The 20,260-nt window shown below is 43.8% G+C and overlaps 1 protein-coding gene across 2 annotated transcripts in view; it reads left to right on the top strand.

The window, feature by feature from the left end:
• The window catches only part of LOC142771981 (intraflagellar transport protein 122 homolog), a 78,154-nt gene that overhangs the window by 26,020 nt on the left and 31,874 nt on the right, over positions 1-20,260 (top strand). For both annotated transcript variants that reach the window (XM_075874026.1, XM_075874027.1), the window contains exons 10-14: positions 1,651-1,839; positions 3,884-4,000; positions 6,929-7,048; positions 11,122-11,240; positions 17,936-18,089. In XM_075874026.1, coding sequence (XP_075730141.1) covers positions 1,651-1,839; positions 3,884-4,000; positions 6,929-7,048; positions 11,122-11,240; positions 17,936-18,089 — 699 coding nt within the window. The remainder of the gene's footprint in view (positions 1-1,650; positions 1,840-3,883; positions 4,001-6,928; positions 7,049-11,121; positions 11,241-17,935; positions 18,090-20,260) is intronic.

Here is a 20,260-nt window from a genome sequence, read left to right as displayed (position 1 = left end):
CACGTGGCCTATAATTCACAATAAATTATAGAAGTTAGCTAAAAATATGTTTCTTTTCTCTCGACAAATCACGGAAAATAAGCCCAATAAGTAACAAATAAGCCATTGGCTGATTTGAACATGGTGCACTCGGTTGTTACAGAGACTGCCGCAAGAGGCCATCACTTGTCCACGCGCGAGCGCACTGAAAAAGCCGCATATTCAAAGAAAAAGAAAAAAAGTGCGCAAGGTCACGACGCACACGTGACGTTTTTGTTTGCCCCTTTCATCTTTTCCTGCTTAGCTTTCAGCGCTTTCGTCGGGACGAGAGAAGAGAGAATGTGATTTTAGTGTGCGACAGATCTTTGTAACTCTACTCGTACTGAACAGATTCTTAAAATTTTTGCGGCATTCAATCTGTGAGGTGATATGCTTTTCCAGTAAATTAATTCCATAGTTACTCAAAAAAGTGTTTCAGGGCCCGTTTAAAGTAAGCTAATTCAGGCAATGTGGTGTTATGCTGCAACTGGTGATGAAGGCTGTGTTACATTATATGTGTATCCGGCTTTTGTTTGTGTCGACTCTAAGTGGCATGCCCATGCACTTTGCCGATTCCTGGTAGCGTTCGTAAAATGTGCAAATGTCGAAGATTGGTGCTAATCAGCACCAGTCCTGTCGTATGTGCTTTTTTCGCCTTCGTTGTTTGTGCATTATGTGAACACTGCCAAGACAAACCAACTCATACAAATCAAGGTATCGTTACCAATTTGTGTTCCGTTTTGATGCTTCTTTTTTTTTAACAGGACAGTGTCTAGGTTATATTCATGCTCTAGCATTCCATGGCAAACACCTCTAGTGTGGCTTGTACCAACCTGGGGTTACATGGTTATGTGTTCTGGTGAATTGAGTACGGTTATTGCAGTGCAAGTAGTTAGAAACGATAGAGTTTTCTCTCAATAGGCTAGCAATTTATCGCGAAGCTAAATTTTTTTAGATGCAAAGCAGTTTATGGTGGAGCAGTTAGGTGTGGGTTGTGGCCACGATTACTGAGCGTGTGCAAACTCTCCCCATCTCCTCAAGTGAGTGCGAGGAGATAGGAGGAGGTAGAGTAAAAAATCTGACAGAGCGCTGACTCCACTTTGTTTCTCCTCTCCCTTTGATTTCTCCGCCACAGCTGTGTGCTTATATATAAGGCTGCACGTGCTTGCTTCGTTGCACTCTCCTAGCAGCATTGAGTGTTTGCAACACACACACGGTAATACAGAGAAATGGGAGGGGGGTAACATGGCGGTACAAAACTTAAACACAACTCCACACACAAATGCAACATACAAATGGAAACAACAAATGAACAAAAGTGAACACCAGCACTGCTTTGCATCTCCACATGGTTCCCTCTAGTGCGAGATGGTGTAATTTTTTTTTCAAATGTTATGTCCCCGTATTAGTTTATACTTAATTGCCTTTGTTTCTCACAGTTAGTCATTTTCTTTCTCATTTGCTTGGTCAAAAATACAGTGCGGATTACAAAAAACTGTCACAGGGCTTTCTTATCTATTGCCTAGAATTACAGAGCATGCTGTTGTACCACGGCTGACTTATAGCACATTGCATTTGGCAACTTCTCAGGAAGTTCAGAGCTGCTAAGTGTGAGTTTTGCATTGACTGCAGGAACGGCGGCTGCAGTGCTTGCGTCTTCGTGGTGGTGCCTGTGAGCGGGAGTGGGTCCTGTCGTCGGCGATCCGCTACATCCGGGCGCTCGGCGGTCCTGTGGGACGCGAGGGCCTCCTGGTTGGCCTGCGAGACGGGCAGGTGCTGCAGCTGCTACTGGACAACCCTTTTCCATTGTTTCTTATCAAGGTGTGCACCTCAGCTGCTAGGGAATATGCAACTGTGCAGTGCCTGAGCGGCAGTGCAAGTAGTATGGGAAGGACACAAAACAAGCACCTGATGTTATTTTTGTTGCAGAAGGAACTCGTCACCATAGTAAACTGCTGAGGGCAAATTAAGTAAAGGTCATGAAATTACACTGCCGTAATTAAGTTGCACGTTCATGTGGTCCAACAATTGGCTGTTGAAAAACATTAGAGGGCCACTCACCAGGTGCCATACCAAATTTTATTTAGACAGTGGATGTGTTTGGGTGTCTGATGAGGAACATTTTGTTACAAAAATTTTTTTAATCGGTTCATCACGAGCAGAAAAAACAGGTTTTTTGAAGCGGCGGGAAACGAGAATGAAAGAAGGCGAGCTCGAAACCCTTCCTGCTCCTCCTTGTAGCCTTCGCAAGCCAAATCTCTTCCCCACCCTCTCCGGCATGTGACCAAGAGGTGACGTTCGCATAACGTGCCAGAACAAGTCCAACCCTCGAGCACGCGAGCGGCGTTGCTTTGTTGACCAGCGTTATTTTGTGGTCTTCTGCCTGTTTCTGTGGGATGGTTTGCAAACGCTGGCTTAGACGCGGTAGAATAGGTGAGCACAATGAGTGCACGAACGCGTAGGAGCATTCTACGGTGGTCGTCTGCACCATGCGCTGACCGCGGGGACACGAACGCATGCGAAACACCGACACATTAGCTTCGCATCTCCTTGCAGTTTGTGGGAAAAAAATAAAAAAAAGACGCAAACATTCCCTTATTGCGTCTCATTATTTATCTAGAGTTTTATTGATCTTTTCAAGCAACAAATTACATAAACTACTCATGCCGTGTTAAATAATTTCTGCATATCACATGTTACTGTTTGCAACGTCAGAGCAGAGTTGTCTACGTAGAGGACTAATGTCACTGCATTGCCGCGTACCTAGGGCCAAGCATACTCGCACGTCATGCCCTCATTCTCAGGACGCGCGCTGGTAGAAGGGAGGGGGGAGCAGCGTTCATCTTGCAATTTGACCGATTTCCGCGGCGTGTAGCGTAGCAAACTTTGGCAGACGTGATCATGAACGCCTCGTCTACACATTGCACTTGTTAGCTCTAAATTGTCAAACCTGGTGAGTGGCTCTTTAAGAGGCAACCTAATTTTTAGGTTTGGCTGTCCGGTGTAGCGAGTTTTGCAAAGGAAGGTGGGCGTCCACGCAAGCAACTCGAAACTTCATTCTGCCGTTCCTCTGTCTGAATGTTAGAGTGTCTGCCTTTTGACTGAGGTATTGGGTTAAACTCTCATAGCCAAATGGAAACCCATAAGTTTTTGTCTTACAATAGAGTCACTTCATCCAGAAAAGTGGCCCCATTACTTGGGAATGCCTCTAGGTGCACCTCAGCTCACCAGAATCCTGGGGAAAAGGTTGAGCATCTGCTGGTGTTGTGGGAGGCAGAGAGATGCTGCCATCAGGTATGTGCTGGCCAAATAGATTTGAGCACACGTCTGGCTAGGTGCTTTCAAGTCGTTTGGGAGGACACCAGTCGCTTGGAAAACTAGCACTGTGGGACTTCCAATTTGACCTTTCTTTCTTCCCTTTTTGTTTTTTGAGTCATGAAATGGGTGCAAGCAATAAAGTGTGCTCACAGCAACATGATGATGATGTGTGTCTCACAGTGGTTACCATTGGTCTGTTTTAACTTCTCAGCTAAGCTGCTATTTAGGGATCTGCAGCTGAAGTGGTTGAACACTGCTCATGGAAAGAAAATTATCATGAAACTGGTACATGCACTTGCTCAAGATATTCGTGCAACTTTACAATGAATCTTGTTTCTGAAAATGACATGTCACAGACATGTCACAAATAGTGAAGAACAGTGGAAGCGAAAGCGTTTGTTACTTTGCCCTCAGTTGATGAATTTCTTTCTGTGGGCACTGTGTGTCGGCCAAATTGATCATGTCTGTGGTGAAATCTTGGTGTCGTTACATCTAAATTTCTTTCTCAGCGTCGTAACTTGTTTAACGACTCTTATCCTCGACGCAGGTGACCAGTCCAGTACGTTGTCTGGACCTCAGCGCTGACCGCACACGTCTAGCTGTCGTGGATGAAAAAGGCACCTGCCTTGTCTACCAGCTGGACTCCAGGCAGCTACTCTTTCAGGTAGCATGCCTCTCTTGTGCTGCTCATGCTTGTTTCATGCGTAGGTCGACTGAATAACCCCTTAGCACACAAATGATTATGGACTGTTTGTAAATGTGTCATATTTGCAGAATTTTATTTCAAAGTGCTTGATATTGCCACGATTATATGTATTTGAGATTGAGCTTCACCGACGAAAAACTGCTTTCAATGCTAAAGCATGCCGCAATGCTTGGGAAACAAACTTCTTGATTGTTTTAGACCATTCTTACAAGACTGCATGCATGAATTACACGAGCAGTCGAGTTTATTCTCCAGCCAATACAAGCACTAACAATAACAGCGGAATCTTCTGCCGTTATTGTAAAAAAGATGACCCACTCTGCCAACGGTCAAATTACTATCAGCTTACAACTATGCTCAACACTTGTCATTTTCTGGCAATATTTACTTGCTTACACATTAGGTGTTACTTAATTATCTGAGCACAAGTTTGCTCCGCAAGAACATTCATCTTTAACAGTTTGATCGCCGCCTTGCTTACCGGCTCAACCACTTGGCAGTATTCTATTATGAGAAAGAAGAGGCAATGACATGATTATTCGGGGTGTATAAGGAAATAATTAAAATAATATGTGATGGAATATATTTATTTTTAATAATATATATTCAAATATCAATATACACTCAAACCTCCTTATAACATAACGGGATATAACAAAATAATGGATGTATTGAAGTAAGTGAAATTTCCCTTGAAAGCTCCATTGAGAACCATGCATTTTAAACCTCGTTGCAATGAAGTAAAATTGACCGATAAATGGATATAATGAACTAAGTTAGTCTATCAAATAGTCTATCAAAAAGGAAACGACTGTTGTGTGTTAAGTATATCGGTTTCTGCTGAGTTTGACGCTCGTTTGGCGCGGCTCTTTCAAAACTCTCGCGCCGACATTGCAGCCACGTCACACGGGGCCAAGAGAGCCGTCCTCACACAGCCAGCGGAGAGGATTGTGAAAGCGCTCAGCGGGTCACATGACCAAGAAGCGGCGCTGCAATGCAAAGCGATTTTCCTCTCAATTAAGGTGGCAGACTGCTCTTTGGGACCAAAAAGTGACAAAAAAAAATCATTTTTTAAAATTGACATATTTGGTATCTGCAAGTATTTTACTATCTCTCTGCAAATTTTTACACACCAGGAAGGGGTAATTTTGTTGTAATGTCATTATAACTGTCCAGATTCTTGGTGCTGTTAACATGCAGAACCTGCCAAAAAATGGGGAACCAACTTCGAGGCCTCTTTATAATTTGCCGGCACCTGTGTCCGAGGCTCTACTACCAATTTATGAGCACCTTTATGAGGATTGCAAAACATGCACACCATGATTGTTGCTTTTTAAGAAGCTGTGTGTTTTCAGTTTTTTCCATTTTTCTCAAAAAAGTAAATTTACAACTGTTCGCTGCCCAACAATAATTCTTTTTGCAATGGAAACCTGTATATGTGTAGGGTGCAAGTATGGGAGCAGAATTTAGAGAACAAGCCTTTTTAATTAATTACTGATCAAAATTTCAATACGATTCCAACTGCTTTTGAATATAAATAGTTCATTTTGCAGTAAAATAATAAGAAAGGCTTAAAAACAAAAAACTTTTGCATTACTTCAATCTATAGTTATTAGTCTATGTTAGGATATTTTAAATATCACTTTAATTAAGCACCTTTTTTCTATGGCGGCCTTAAACAATAGGAAGTGAGTTTAAGTTATCTCAGGAATAAGATGAGTTACAGAAAAACTAATTCGACATTTGAAATCAGTAGAAAAAACTGCATAATTCTGTGCAGTTTGATCAAGATCACTGAAGAAATAAACAAAAAATGTCTAAGAGCAGTCTGCCCCCTTAAGGACACAAAATGGAGAAGCTTCAGAAGACTTACATTTATTCACAAATCGGAGGACATCCGTTATTAATTGAAGTAATCGGTGATGCACGTCTGTACATGTTTGCCTTGCAACGAGTGAATCAATTTCGCACGTAGTTTGCAAAGCGTAGTAGCGCGCGACTAAGTCCATTGCCAACACTCTCTAAAGACGACGGCAACAACTGCGTCTACGCTGCTACCCTCTGCACTGAGAAAGGAGGAGCATCTGCACGCGGAGAGAAGCAGATTGGCATTCGAGAGAGAGTCAACTCACCACGACAGCTTTTTTTTTTCCTCTCTCTCCCCGCGCGGCCTTGAAAGGAGAAGGGTCTTTGTTTGCAGAGACGGAAAAGGAAGAAGCGTGGCATAGGCGCGTCGCAGATCGGCATTTGAGAGAGAGAAAACAATCCACCACAGTCTTTTCTTTTCTTCTTTTCCTTCTTTGCATGCAGCGTTGAGAGGTGCCGTTGAGAGGTGCTGTTGCGAGATTGGGCATGGTTCTGAGAGCATTTTCGGAGCGCGGTATGTTCGAATTAACCGTCACAAGTGCTTGCTTGTTTGAATTACAGGGCGTTTCCGCCCATTGAATACACATAGCTTTGACAGTACCGCAGTGTGAGTTCAAATTGACCGGAAGTTCGAACTAAGCGTGCTCAAATTAATGATATCCGACTGTGTTTATTTGCCGTCTCACGTGTGGTCACGTAGCAGTGCATCAGGCCATGAGGCGGTTTCCTTCTTTGCATGCTTATAGGTGTGCGCCCATCTGAGCATACATTGCCAAAAACTGTTATAATAGATATAACAAAATAATGGACATAACGAAATACTTGTGTTTCCCCTTCAACTTCGTTGTAATGAGGTTTGAGTGTGTATATATGTTTTCTGACCGTTTTTATAGCGTGAAACGGGCTATATTTATTTATTTATTTATTTATTTTTGTCTCTTACGGGTATTATGCAAGTTAATCTTGAAGAGTCTGAAATGCACTTAGTCCCACAACTTGTGTATGTTTTACCTCGTTTAGGAGCCCAACGCCAACAGCGTGGCATGGAACACCGAGAACGCCGAGCTTCTCTGCTTTACAGGCGGCGGAGCGCTGGCTGTCAAGGCTGGAGAGTTCCCCGTACTGAGGCAAAAACTGGAGGTGGGTGTAATCTCGACAATCAGTGTAGAAGTTTAGGCTTCTTGCACAATATCCTGGCATGAAAAGACTGCAAAATGTTGAAGATGCGCAGATTCGTAAGATGTGTGGGATGTTAAAGGACAGGTTCTACTTCACCGTAGGCTTGTGTAAATAGTGAATTTTAAGTTCGAAGTGAACTTAAAGGAAATAGTGATTTTGGTTGAATAATTTTTAATCAAATGTGAATGGTGTATATCACTTATAAAGAAAAATGGGCCTATTTGTCATGATCCATCAAACCTGCATAGTATTTTTTAAAAGCTTTGAAACAAGGACTGTGCTAATGCCTTTTTTTTTTTTTGGTTCAATGAAAGTGGAAAAAACTTTCGATAGCAGCAAGATTTGACTTTCGGTAGAACACAAGTGATAACCTGTAAAATATGTTACATTGTAAAATTTACGACAGTCAAATCCTAGTACAACGAAATTGACAGGGCATGTAAAAAAATTTGTTGTCGTGGAATGTCGTTGTAGCGAAATTTCAAATATAGGCTACAAAATTTAGTGATTATGACTCATCCTTTGGTCCCAGCAAGCACATGCATTGAACTCTTGCCAACTTGGGCGTACCTGGCCGCACACCGAGTGAAGTATTTTTTGTCGTGTGTAACATGATCAAAATATACAGAAATTAAAAGGAGCTAAAGTTGGTGTGCGAGTTATACGAGAATTTTGGTGCATAAGTTGGCTTCATGGCGCATCTTTACTGTAATACAAAGAAGGCGGTTTTGCATCAATATGCGGGCACTTTTTTTCTTTCTCCCGCGATTTGCAGTCGAGGGTGCTGGTTGTAATCACGGGTGGCTTTACACGAGAAAATACTACATTCAGACGACCCTTGGTGCATGCTGAGTGTGCAGCGTAATGGAAAGCCGTAACGCTTTGGGTCGTTTTACGTTTTTATTGCTCTCAGTCTGCGGCAGTGTTAGCTGCACACTTTCGCAGCGTATTCCCTATCGATCTAGCCCCAGCGCTCTAACGACGCATGTGCTTGGGGTTTCGTGCATGCGCAATGCCTCCATCCCAACGTCCTGAGTATGCAAGCCGCTTCGGTACCCAGCACTAAAGCTCTCTAATGTGTGGCCGCTGCGCTGGGCGAGCATGTGCCTTCAGAACTGCATCGCCGCATTGACCCGGTTTTGTCTGCAACCTTGCAGTTAGCAGTATTGGGTCGAATCGGTGCGCGTACTTTCGTGGTCACCCGTGATCACCATGACTGGATTCGTGTTCGCAGTGGTTGGGGTAGAATGTAGTTGCACTTGGACTAGGTGCGTGCTGACCTCGTGTGCGCTATCATAATGCCGTGGATGTCATTCACTATCACTGGGCTAGTGATGACGAGCTGTAGTTTTGTTTTGAGCGCCACGTCAAAAACATGGCAGTAGTTCTTGAACAATTCTGCCGTGACCTGCACGTGCATCAAACCCACCATCAGGGTAATGATGGCTGAGCGACCTGTCGCCGAGCATGTCAATGGCGAAACATTTACCGGGATGTGCATCTGGTGCCAAAAGATGCATCTTCGATAAAGACACAGGTGTTGTGATGCGGCCACAAGCTCTGGATGTCACGAGCCAACGACAAATGGCCGAGTTGCTAGTGGAATTTCGTGAAAATTCTTGGCAAGTTCCTTTTTCTTAAGTGGTAGTGCTCGCCAAAACTTCGTTGTAGCGGAAACATCTATAAAAGGTATTCGTTGCGATGAGACTTTCTTTACATTTTTTTCTATGGGCGGCTGACGGGGAATAAAAAATTATTCGTTGTGGCGGAAATTTTGTTGTAGCTGACTTTGTTATAGCAGGATACGACTGTACTTAGGACGTATAAGCCAGTATGGAAACAACATTTAACAAGCTTTTAATATTAAAGAAAAATGAATCGATTTGGGGGTAGTATGTTTATTTAACCTTCGAATAGGGCTTCATGACAGTTAGAAAATATTTTTAGAAAATGTTCTCACGGCATAGCGCTTTGTACTGCAGTGAAACCATCTTTAGAAAGATTTACATTTGGATTATTATACGTTTAAATTAGGCTTGTGCGAATATTTGAATGCTTCGAATATTTGAATGAATAATAGGGTACTTGAATTTGCTTTGATTCGAGGTTAAATTATTGAGAATTTTGAAGTATCTGCGAGCAATGAATAAATCCGTATAATTTTTAATGTAATGCTCGTAAAGGTGCCTTCAGTGCAGTGTAGAAGCTTTGAACCGTGAAAGCATCTGTTGAAAAAAAAAAAAAAAAGCTGCTCTGCCACAAAGCCCCCCTTTCAAATTTAAAGGGGCTCTGCAACACTTTTGAGCATTGTCAGAAAGCGCTGGGGATCGGTAGTCTAGGCTACTGAGGACACGCGAGCTAAATATTTTAGCGCAGTGCATGGCGAATGAATTCTCAAAGTTAGCTAGAAATGGCTCTCTTCTCTTGGCAAATGACTCCACAAGCTCAAAAAGATTGCACGACGTGTTTTCTTTCCCTGTGCCATTTCTCCCTGCTTAGCTTCCAGTGTTTTTGTCAAAATGAGAAGAATGCACTTGCAGCGTGCGACAAATCTTTGCAACTCCGCTTGTCCTGGATGGAATCTAAAATTATTTGTGGTGGCGAATTCATGAGGCAATAAGCTTCATTAGTGAATTCATTCCATGGCTTCTTAAAAAAGTGTAGCAACGCCTCATTAAAATAAAATATCACCTTAAATTCATTCATTTTGTTAGGCTTAAAAGCTTGTTATGACAGCTCTTATGCTCTAAGTATAATACAGTTTAAAATGTTACATATTTTACCGCTTATAACTCGCATCCTGCCGAAAGTCAAATCCTGCTACTTCACAAACTTGTTTTGATTTCTTTCGAGGGTAAAAAGAAATGGCATTCGAATAGAGACCCTATTTGAAGTTAAAAAAAGAATATTGTGCAGGTTAGTTACGTCATGATCAATATGCCCATTTTTCTTTATATCTCATGTATGCTATTCGAATTCAATTTGAAATTATTAGATCAAAATCACTATACACTTCGAGTTCGCTTCGAACCAAATATTCACTATTCGCACAAGCCTAGTTTAAATAGATGCTTTCTTGGCTTCACATTCCTCCACTGCAGTAAAACCACTTTTACAGGAAGTTACTTCGAACACTTCGAAGTTTTCAGTGATTTAAATTTGAATACAGTTGTTCAAATATTTGAAGTATTTGAATATTCACACAAGCCTAGGCTTCAGGATGAAACTGCAAAGAGAGTGTTCTGTACTTGCTGCCTTGGCAAACATGTGGCGCTGGCTATCACTCCCACGGTTTAGACACATGGCAATACCCAATGAAGTGGAAAGGGAACCGTAGCTTTATTCATCGTAGCTAAATTGGTAAAGTACTTACTAGATGATTTGAATGTAGTGGGTACCCACCGACCAAAAAGGGTGATTTTTCTGTCGCTTTAATTTGATTCAATTTATTTCATAAGTATTACACCATAGACAGACACTAAAGCTAATGTGTCCTGTGATTTTCGTCGCCCAATTACCTGTCACATTCATTCGTTAGTACCTGACTGCCAGATCGCATTTTGTGAAATGTTTTTATTCCAGGTTTCTGTCACTAGTGTCAGCACAGCGTCCTGTGGTACCTTTCGGCATGTCTGCACCCTTGGCGTCGTTTATTAGTGGCTTTTATTTGGTCCGCGTATACCGTATTTGTGTGATTGTAAATCAACTCGAAAATAGGGCGCAGGAGCACATCTCATAAAAAAAAATTTCTTACGGTGTCTCCGAGGGAAACCAAGTTGAATTCTGGCGTGCCCAAAGTGGCTTCATGGCAGTGCTTGAAAGCTGTGCACAAAAACTCGCGAAAATACGGGAAGATCTTTTCAGAAATCTTTCACAACCGAAAGTAGTTTTTGATTCTAGGTCAACCCCCAACTTTGGATTATCAAATTAAGACAAAGTAGGTCAGCCTACAATTCTGTAAATACGGTAACTGCCATGGTTAGTACTTAGCTCCAATGACAAACCATTTCGTTCCTGTCTTCACCCAAATGCAGGGCTTTGTGGTTGGCTTTGGAGGCTGCAAGCTCTTTTGCCTCCAACACAACAGTGTCACCACAGTGGAGATTCCCCTGTCGCCGTGCCTGTACCAGTACATTGAGAAAAACCGCTTCAGGTCAGTACTGTATGTCATTGTACGTTAAAAATGGCATAACACCTCCTTCCTCACATCTGGAAAAAAAAAGAACACCGATTTGAATACCGTTAAAAACTGAGGCTCCATAAAATAACTTCATAACAGGGTGCCACAGGTGTGCCCTCTTTTTTTGAGAGGTCTCAGTGAAAGTCAACAGTTGTGTGATACCTAATGCTGCCAGCAGAGTGTTCAAGTTATTCCAACGCGGAACACATTTACTTGAACCCCTTTGTAAGAGACAGGCACTGGTAAGCAATTCTTGTTTCTTACATGAGGTGTCTCCTTTAAGCAGGGTACCACAAATTCACTTTCTTATCAACCCATATTTTACTATAGGCACACTGGCGTCTCTAGTACCCAACTGTCTGTTACATCAATGTGTCTTACAAAGGAATGTGACTGTGTGCAAAATGCATCTTAGCTAAGAGTTTTGGTAAACTTGTATGACCCTAACACTCGCATGACCCATGATGTAGGTGCCAAGATTCAACTGTATTTGTGTTGTTTTTATAAGTGAAGTTAATAATAGTAATAATTCATGGGATTTGAAATCCCGAAACTGCGATATGATTATGAAGGACGTCGCAGTGGAGGGCTTCGGAAATTTTAATCATTTGGGGTTCTCTAACCTGCACCTAAATCTAAGTACACAGGCCTCGAGCGTTCTCGCCTCCCGCAAAAATGTGGCTGCCGGGGCCGGGATTTGATCCATAAGTGAAGTTGTCCATGGCAATGGCTCCGTGTATTTTTCCTGTGCATCAGCGAGAATGTATGTCCCACGCAAATTAAGGGGAGACGCGGGTCGAAAAGTCGCGTTTTTTTTCCAAATTTCACCTTTTCTGTTTTTTGTTGCTTTATCATCTTTATACATTATATTTTGACATCTGAAAATATCACAGCGAAATAAGCATCAGAAGTCAGTGAAAAACGCGTCTGAGTGAGCGGCAGTGACGCGCGGCATCACGAAATTTACACAAAACGGGCTGCTGTTCACGTGCTCGCGGGGCCGCGAAGAGAGCTGTCCGCCATATTGCGGCCGCTGGCTCGTGTAGAGTTGTCCTTACTCTCCACGATCCCGGTTCTTGAAGTCTCGTACGTTCACGAAAAATCTAAAAAAAAAGCAACAAAAACAGTCTTTTCCCGCCGTTTCAAACCGCGCGCCACTAACGCAGGGCCGCCATTGGCTGACAGCACCCGTGTTTTCTTGCCGTAGTTCGCTTCACTGTTTTCCGGAGTTATTTTTCGCTGTTTTCGTGCGATGGCAAGCCCGAAAAAGGCCGTTGCCGACCATCGGAAATACAGAAGTAAGAACAAGTTCAGAGGGAAGCGGCGGAGGACGTACAAGAAAGCCACCGCCAACGAAAATGTCCGCGACGGGCCAGCGGCCGGTAGGCCTAACATCGACCACGGCAACGTCGACCATGGCAACTGCGACGACGAGATCAACGCTGCAGTGAATTTTGTGAGTGCATCGCAGAAAAAGATCGCGTTATTCGAAAACGACGTCAGGCCGAATGCCGATCGTGCCGAAAGCGTAGTGCTGTGCGAGTTGGGTGCATTGACGGCCGTCGTCGCAGGCGCGGCATGCCCCGTTTGTCACGAGAGTAAACTCGCAGTTCGGGCACCGAATAAAAAGCGGAAAGGCCTTTCGGCGTTTCTGGAGCTACACTGCGAGAATGCGGAGTGCTCGGAGAGCATCCTTTCGTCCGCGTACTCGTCGAAGCGGGTCGCGTCAGATGGCGGCCGCGGTGCAAGCAGAAGCTACGACAGCGGGAGTTCGCGTGACGCCTTTGCCGTGAACCTGAAAGTGGTGCTTGCAGCGCGTGCCGTCGGTATCGGGCATGAGCAACTTTCACGATTTTGTGCAGTAGTTGGATTGCCAAACCCTATGCACCATAAGACCTTCCATGCTATCGGCAAAAAGATTCACAGTGCGGCAGTGAAGGCTGTCTGTGAAAACATGCAAAGGGCACGCAGCGTCACCAAAGAGGTGGCTGGTAACAGTGACGTGCCAGTCATGTTTGACGGCACATGGCAAAAAAGAGGCCACAAAAGCCACAATGGTGTGGGAACTGTAGTGTCCTTGGACACTGGTTTGTGCCTGGACTATGAAGTGCTTTCCAACTTCTGCCTGGCGTGCAGTTTGCATAACGACATGGGAGGCGATGAAGAAACATGGCAGGCGTTTCATCATCCCGTTTGTGAGAAGAATTGCGACCGTTCTTCGCATGCCATGGAGGCCGAAGCTGCAGTGCGCATTTGGCAGAGGACTGTGGACTATGAGACACCCCTGCGGTTCACCATCTTCCTAAGCGATGGAGACAGCAAGGCCTACAACGGGGTCTGTGATGCCAACGTGTACCCTGACACTCCAATTGAAAAAGAGGAGTGCACCAACCACGTGGCGAAACGTCTGGGCACCGGCCTGCGGAAGCTGCCAACGCCACTTCCACGAGGGGAGAAGCTGAAGGAGACCACCATCCAGAAGCTTCAAACTTACTTTCAGGTGGCCATTGTGAACAATCGGGGAAATGTCCACAAGATGTACACTGCCATATGGGCCTCATGTTTGCACTCGTGCTCAACAGACGGTGCTGGAAGTCACAAGTTCTGTCCTGCAGGCCCAGACTCGTGGTGCAAGCACCGACGTGCTGAGGCGCAGGGCCAGCCTGCACCGTGCCACACCCCCCTCCTGACCAAGGCCCAGGGTTTGGCAGTCCTCCCAATCTACAAGCGTCTCACAGATGCGAAGCTGCTTGCCCGGTGCCTCCACGGCAAGACACAGAACGCGGCCGAGTCCCTGAACAGCAAAATATGGCTGCTGTGTCCAAAGACCCGGTTTGCTTCCCGGACTGCTGTGGAAACAGCCACAGCCATTGCAGTCCTGTGGTTCAACCGGGGCCACGCGAGCTTTGAAAAGGTGCTGGAAGAGCTTGGGGTGCTTCCTTCGGAGGCCCTGGTTACCCTCAGCGACCGCCGAGACAGCATGCGCATGCACAAGATGAATGTGCGTCAGACCGCTGAGGCGAGGGCACACCGTCGCAGTGCAGCCAAGAGGGCCCGGGTGGAAGAGTCCTGCCGCACCAGCCGGGAAGGGAAAACCTACGGTGCTGGAGAGTTTTAGACAACTGATATTCCCCCTGGACATGTGTGTATGTGTTCAGCACAAGTTTCGTGCTACTGCGTTTTTCATTTTTGTAAATACAGACTTTCAAACGCGTTTTTCTCATTTCGCAATTTTGGCCAATTTGCATTTTTTGCGGGAAGTGTTTCGGGCACTTAGAATGGTCATACGACGACGAAATTTGGCACACACATTGAGGAGAGTGCGTAGGGTGCCGATATCTACTTGAATCAGCACAACCTATCAGCTGTAAATATCTATTAATAAATTTAATGGTGGTCGAGTGGAAAAAAAAGGGTAGTTTGCTACACAGATGTTTTTTTCATAGTTTCAAAGTTGGAGCACAATTTCTAGCTAGATATCGGCACTCTATGGCTAATAGGGAGCAAAAGGAGCCATTGAACAACTCTCTGCATGAACATTTAGTATGCGCGAAAGTTCCCGGAAAACTTATCAAGTTTCACCATTACTTGAAACACAACTCCCAAACTATTGCACTTATGTAAAAACTGATTACAGATTTGGAATCAGGAGGAAAAACTGCATCAGTGGTCCAATTTCTGAAGCTCTAAGTTGAATAACAAAAAAAAAGTGCTTTCGAGGAGCGTCTCCCCTTAAGCCACTCACCACTGGCCCGCCAGAACTTAAGAAGAGAACACGCAGACTGCAAACACCAATTAAGGTAGCACACAAAACACCAAGCACATGCAGCACGCCGGACAAAATTATGCATGTTGCAAAATGAATAACGGGAAAAAAGGACTTAAGTACTGTATTTACTTGCATAAATTTCACACTTTTTTTCGCGATATTGGGCTCTCGAGAAGGGGGTGTGGTGCACAAATTACGCAGATATTTTGCGAACGCATACAATATAATGTGCAATAATCCTAATGCCCGTAGTATACTCACACAAACACACACACACACACACACAAACACAAATAAATATTGAATTGGAGCACAAAATAAGTTCACTTGTTGATTTACCAGAAGTTGTGTGTGCTTTAACCAGCAAGATGTGGTCACGCACGTTATAGTAGGAATCGCTGATAGAGAGCTCCGATTGTGAATCATCGTCACGGCCACTGTCATCGCCCACCGCCCACCCAAAAGCCATCGTCCTCGGTTCTGTTGAGCGCATTTGAACGCTTTATTTTTTTAAACTATTTTCTACTTTGTGGGGAGAAACTAGGTGCCACAACACAACGTTACTAGAGGACCGAAGTGTTTGCACATAATAAAAAAGGCCATCTTCAACGGTAGAGAACTTGTATTAGCAAGAGTGCACTCTTCTGCTTTCTCCGGTACCGATCGCGTGAAACGTCACATGTCGAAAAACTCCATGCTGAAGTGCTTGGCGACAGCACGGTTCCCAATTTCTTTGCCAAACTTCATAACAACGAGCTTTAATTTCCCCTTGTATGTAATTATTGTAGCTCATTGCGAGGGAGTAGTAAAAACGTGACGAGCGGGTGGTAAAACCTAAACTTCCGAAGTCAACCCAGCATGCGTTGCTGCACGGACGCAGAGAACAAAGTGAACAGTTGGCACAACAGGCCCTTGTATGCCTCTGACGCAGTGATCCGAGCGTGCATTCTCACGGTGGTGGAGATGGGGAGTAGAGAGAAGCAAACGCTCGAGCAGTTCCGGCAAAGGTGTGCCATTTTTTTTTTGCGACATTTCGCTTTTCGTTGTCAGAGAGGTTTGACCGTTCGGGTACAGTGTCCTAGGGAGTCTTGTTCGGGAGAAGTCTTCAGAAGAAGCGACTTGGCACGCGCAGCCCCTCTGGCTGCGCTCGGCTCAGCAAGGCCGGTTCTTCGACGACGCCCAGCTTTACAATAAGGGGCGCCCCATAGAGTTTTCTAAATATACACTAGAGGGAACTCTGGCACTAGTGTCTATGGGTGCTGCAATGCACGGCGCTTCAGCGAGCATGGGAATGGTGGGCAGTGCACGGATTTGTCTAATATTTGTACTTCTGGCTCCATTTGGGTTTTCGTGGCTTAAAGCTGTTTTGTCACGAAACCAAAATCAGCAAATGTTCAGCAGTTGCCCTTCATCACCTTAATATCTTAGGCTTACCTTTTTAAATAGGGTCACAAAGTTCAAAAAGGTTTGTTCTTCCCTTTGAAACAAAACTAAAACACAGCAATAAACGAAGCCACAAGTGCGATTTTCCGGTCGCAAGTAAGAAGACTAGGCAAATCTGTGTACTTACTACCCATCATTTTTATGGTCACTGAACAATCACAGCACCAGAGTCCCCTCCAGTTAATTTTAGGAAACTCCATGGCACGCCCATCAAAGGTCCCAAGTCTCTTCTTGCGTGCACCGGGGAGCTGGCTCGGGCAGTTCAAAAAGTGCAAGATATACGAGTAAATATATGTACTTTTTTGTTAAACCTGTCAAAACAATAGGGTTGTGCAAATCATGTGAGGGCACAAGTTATGTGAGTAAATAAAGTACTGTGATGCTTAAATAGAAAACTTTAAGTTAGTGCTCTTTCAGGACTTTCACGACACATTTCGGATTTACTTGCAGGGTATTTTATCAACCATGGTTGAAAAATCTGTGTCAACTCTGCGTGTGCTGAACAGGTTTGCTTTTCATCCGCCTTCACAGAGTGGCATGGCTTACAGTTCTCACGCATTATTGCAGATTATTTGTGCTTTGGATGGAAGCATGAAAGTGTTCAGATAAAGTTACTGTAAAGATGGATTGTAAAGATGAATTGCTAAAAAAACTTCGTACTTTCATTATTGACAAAAATGACACCTCTTGGTTCCCTTCCTTTGCGTTGATGAATTCTAGAGCTGTGATTGTCTGTCTAATTTAATGCTTTTTTTTTATCACGGAGATCTATCATGTGAATGTGAATGCATGCATAATGTGCCTGGAAACCCGCCACGCTGTTCCAGTAGTTATGGTGCTCGAGTGCTGACCCAGAGATATTGAATTCTAGTCCGGTGGCTGCATTTTTACAGTGGCGAAATGCTCGGGGCCCGTGTGGTTAGATGTAGATGCACATTTAAGAACCCCAGATGATTGAAATCATCCGGAGCACTCCTCTACTGTGCCTCTCATAATCATATTATGGTTAAGGAACATCGAATCCCCAACAATTATCACTGTTAAATTTGTATGACCGTCTTATTCCAGTGAGCCATGATATTCCCATGTTCATTCAACTGTGTGAATGATGTTATTTGCATATGAGAGTTATTTGTAGTTAAAGTATGTAGAAAGAGAAAGATATATACAAATGAGGAAAAGGCACCTTGTTTGCTACCTTATGCTAAAGTAGCAAGCTCTATTATTTTTATTTTCTTTAAAAAATTTTTAGGCATGTGAGTAATCGATTCAGAGTTCGGTTCGGTTCAGTGTGTTGAAAGACTCTACAGCCAGATAAATAAGACCTAGACCTCTCAGTTTTCCATCTTTTCAATGACACAATTCTTGAAGGGTAGTAATCATCTGCCTAAAATGACAGATCTTGTTTTCTCTTCGATGTCTCGTATAACTGTGAATGCATTCATATTGTGCCCAGGGAAGCCCTCACCATAGCCTGCTTGGGCGTGCCCGAGGAGGACTGGCGATATCTGGCGAAGGAGGCGTTGGAGGCCCTCGACCTCGTTGTGGCCAAAAGGGCTGCCGTGAGGCTGGGGGAGCCTGCCATGCTTCGCTTGGTCCGCTCACTTCAGGTCTGGTTGCTTGCCGCTGTACAGTACATTAGCTGTTACGAGCTCTTTGCAGTAGTACACCAGTGTGAAAAAGCTTTTAGCTCATTCACACTGGTGTTATGAGGTTCGTATAGGCTGAGGTTGCAATGAACATGGACTGTATGATAAAGCATTGCAAGGCTGGTAAAAATGGCCCAGGCTCTCGAGCAATCACAGCACTGCTCTTCTGTTGTCCTCTTTCACAGGCGCATACCCCATGGTGCATCTGTTCCACTATAATAACCCCGGTTTGAAGTGTAGCCATCCTGGCAACTCGGGGAGCAGGTAGAGTGACGGGGTCATTGTACGACTTTAGGCGGTCGACATGTATGGTCTCGCGTCTTCGATGGCACAAGTCTGGCAATTGTGGAAAGGGCTCGACATGTAGTTCGCCGGTGAGGCGGCATCGAGGACACGGTATGCACCGTGGTACCGTGCCAGAAGTTTAGAAGAAAGGCCAGGGAATTCAGGGGTGGAGGGTATGCGTAGTCAAACAAGGGTGCGAACAGGAAATACGGTAGCTGGGTGATGAATATCGTCATGTCACGCTTTTTGTCTATGTTGGGCTTCGCTAGTCAGGGAACGAGCCAACTGATGGCAGTCTTCGGCAATTGACAGAGTGTTGAACCCATCGTAACTGGCTGTTGAGAAGCCTCTTACGGCTAGCTGTGTTCAGGCGGGCTTGCTCAGCCTGCTTGTCGCCACCCTGAAATTCCCTTCAGTTGGTGTCGTTTGTGTCTGCTTGCACCACTAAAGCACACAGATATCCTGTTGCTGTACATCTGATTGGTTCGCTAACTTTCCAACTGCAGTCATTCAACTGGAAAGTTGAGTAAAAGAAGCTGACCTTAAAGCGTCGCTTTTCAACAAACGCAGCCATCTCTTTGGGTGTGTGAATGTCAAATTCGTAACTATGAAGCCAATTTGAGAAATTAAAACCAGGTGGAAATCAAATAAAATATTTTTCTAATATTTGATAATAAAAATGGTAGTACGGCTAATGTCGGCAAAAACAAATAAGTGTGTTTTTCCCACGAGACCAAAATTTTTTACATACATCAAACAATATACAGGAAATTTTTGCATCGTGCGTCACTGTTGCTTGTCAGCACTACATATGCAGTTATTTAAGGGTGCAGACTGGTCTTAGACATACTTTTGTTTATTTCTTCAGTGATCTTGATCAAACTGCACAGGATTATGAAGTTTTTCCTGCTGATTTCAAATATTTAATTACTTTTCCTGTAACTCATCTTGTTCCTGAGATAACTTAAGTTTACCCCCTATTGTTTAAGGCCACCATAAAAAAAAAAAGTGCTTAACTAAAAGTGATATTTAAGATATGCCGACATAGACTAATGACTATAGATTGAAAGTATGCAAGAGTTTCTTTCTTTTTAGGCCTTTCTTGGTTATTTTACTGCAAAATGAACTATCAATTTTCAAAAGCAGTTGGAATTGTGTTACGATTTTGTTGAAGAATTGATTGAAAAGGCCTGTGCTCTAAATTCTGCTCCCATACTTGAATTCTACATACATACAGGTTTTCATTGCAAAAGAATTATTGTTGTATCTGCCCTAGCTGCAGAAATATTGAGGCCTCAAAATTGAACAGTCGTAAATTTACTTTTTTGAGAAAAATGAAACAAACTGAAAACACACAGCTTCTTCAAAAAGCAACAATCATGGTGCGCATGTTTTGCAATCCTTATAAAGGTGCTTATAAATTGGTAGTAGAGCCTCGGACACAGGTGCCGGCAAATTATAAAGAAGCCTTGAAGCCAGTTTCTCATTTTTTCGCAGGTTCTGCATCTTAGCAGCACCGAGAATCTGGACAGTTAGAATAACATTACAAAAATGTTATCACTTCCTGGTGTGTGAAAATTTGCACAGAGATAGAAAAATACTTGCAGAAACCAAATATGTTAATTTTAATAAGTTAATTTTTTTGTTGCTTTTTGGTCTCGAAAACCAGCCTGCCCCCTTAAAGTTGTCATGAAGGATAGATATCTGCGTGCTATCTTTGGGAAGCTGGGACACACTAATTAATCTTGTCATGCTGTAATTTTCTAAGCATGTTTTTTCAGTTGGAAGGAGCAATGACAACTGATCAGCCCGATATTCGTTGCAGGTGCTTTGTCTTCAGATAACTC

Source organism: Rhipicephalus microplus, chromosome 9 (genome assembly GCF_043290135.1).
Source record: "Rhipicephalus microplus isolate Deutch F79 chromosome 9, USDA_Rmic, whole genome shotgun sequence".
NCBI lineage: Eukaryota > Metazoa > Arthropoda > Arachnida > Ixodida > Ixodidae > Rhipicephalus > Rhipicephalus microplus.
The sequence above is the reverse complement of the archived record's forward strand: the minus strand, read 5'-3'. Positions and strand labels throughout refer to the sequence as shown.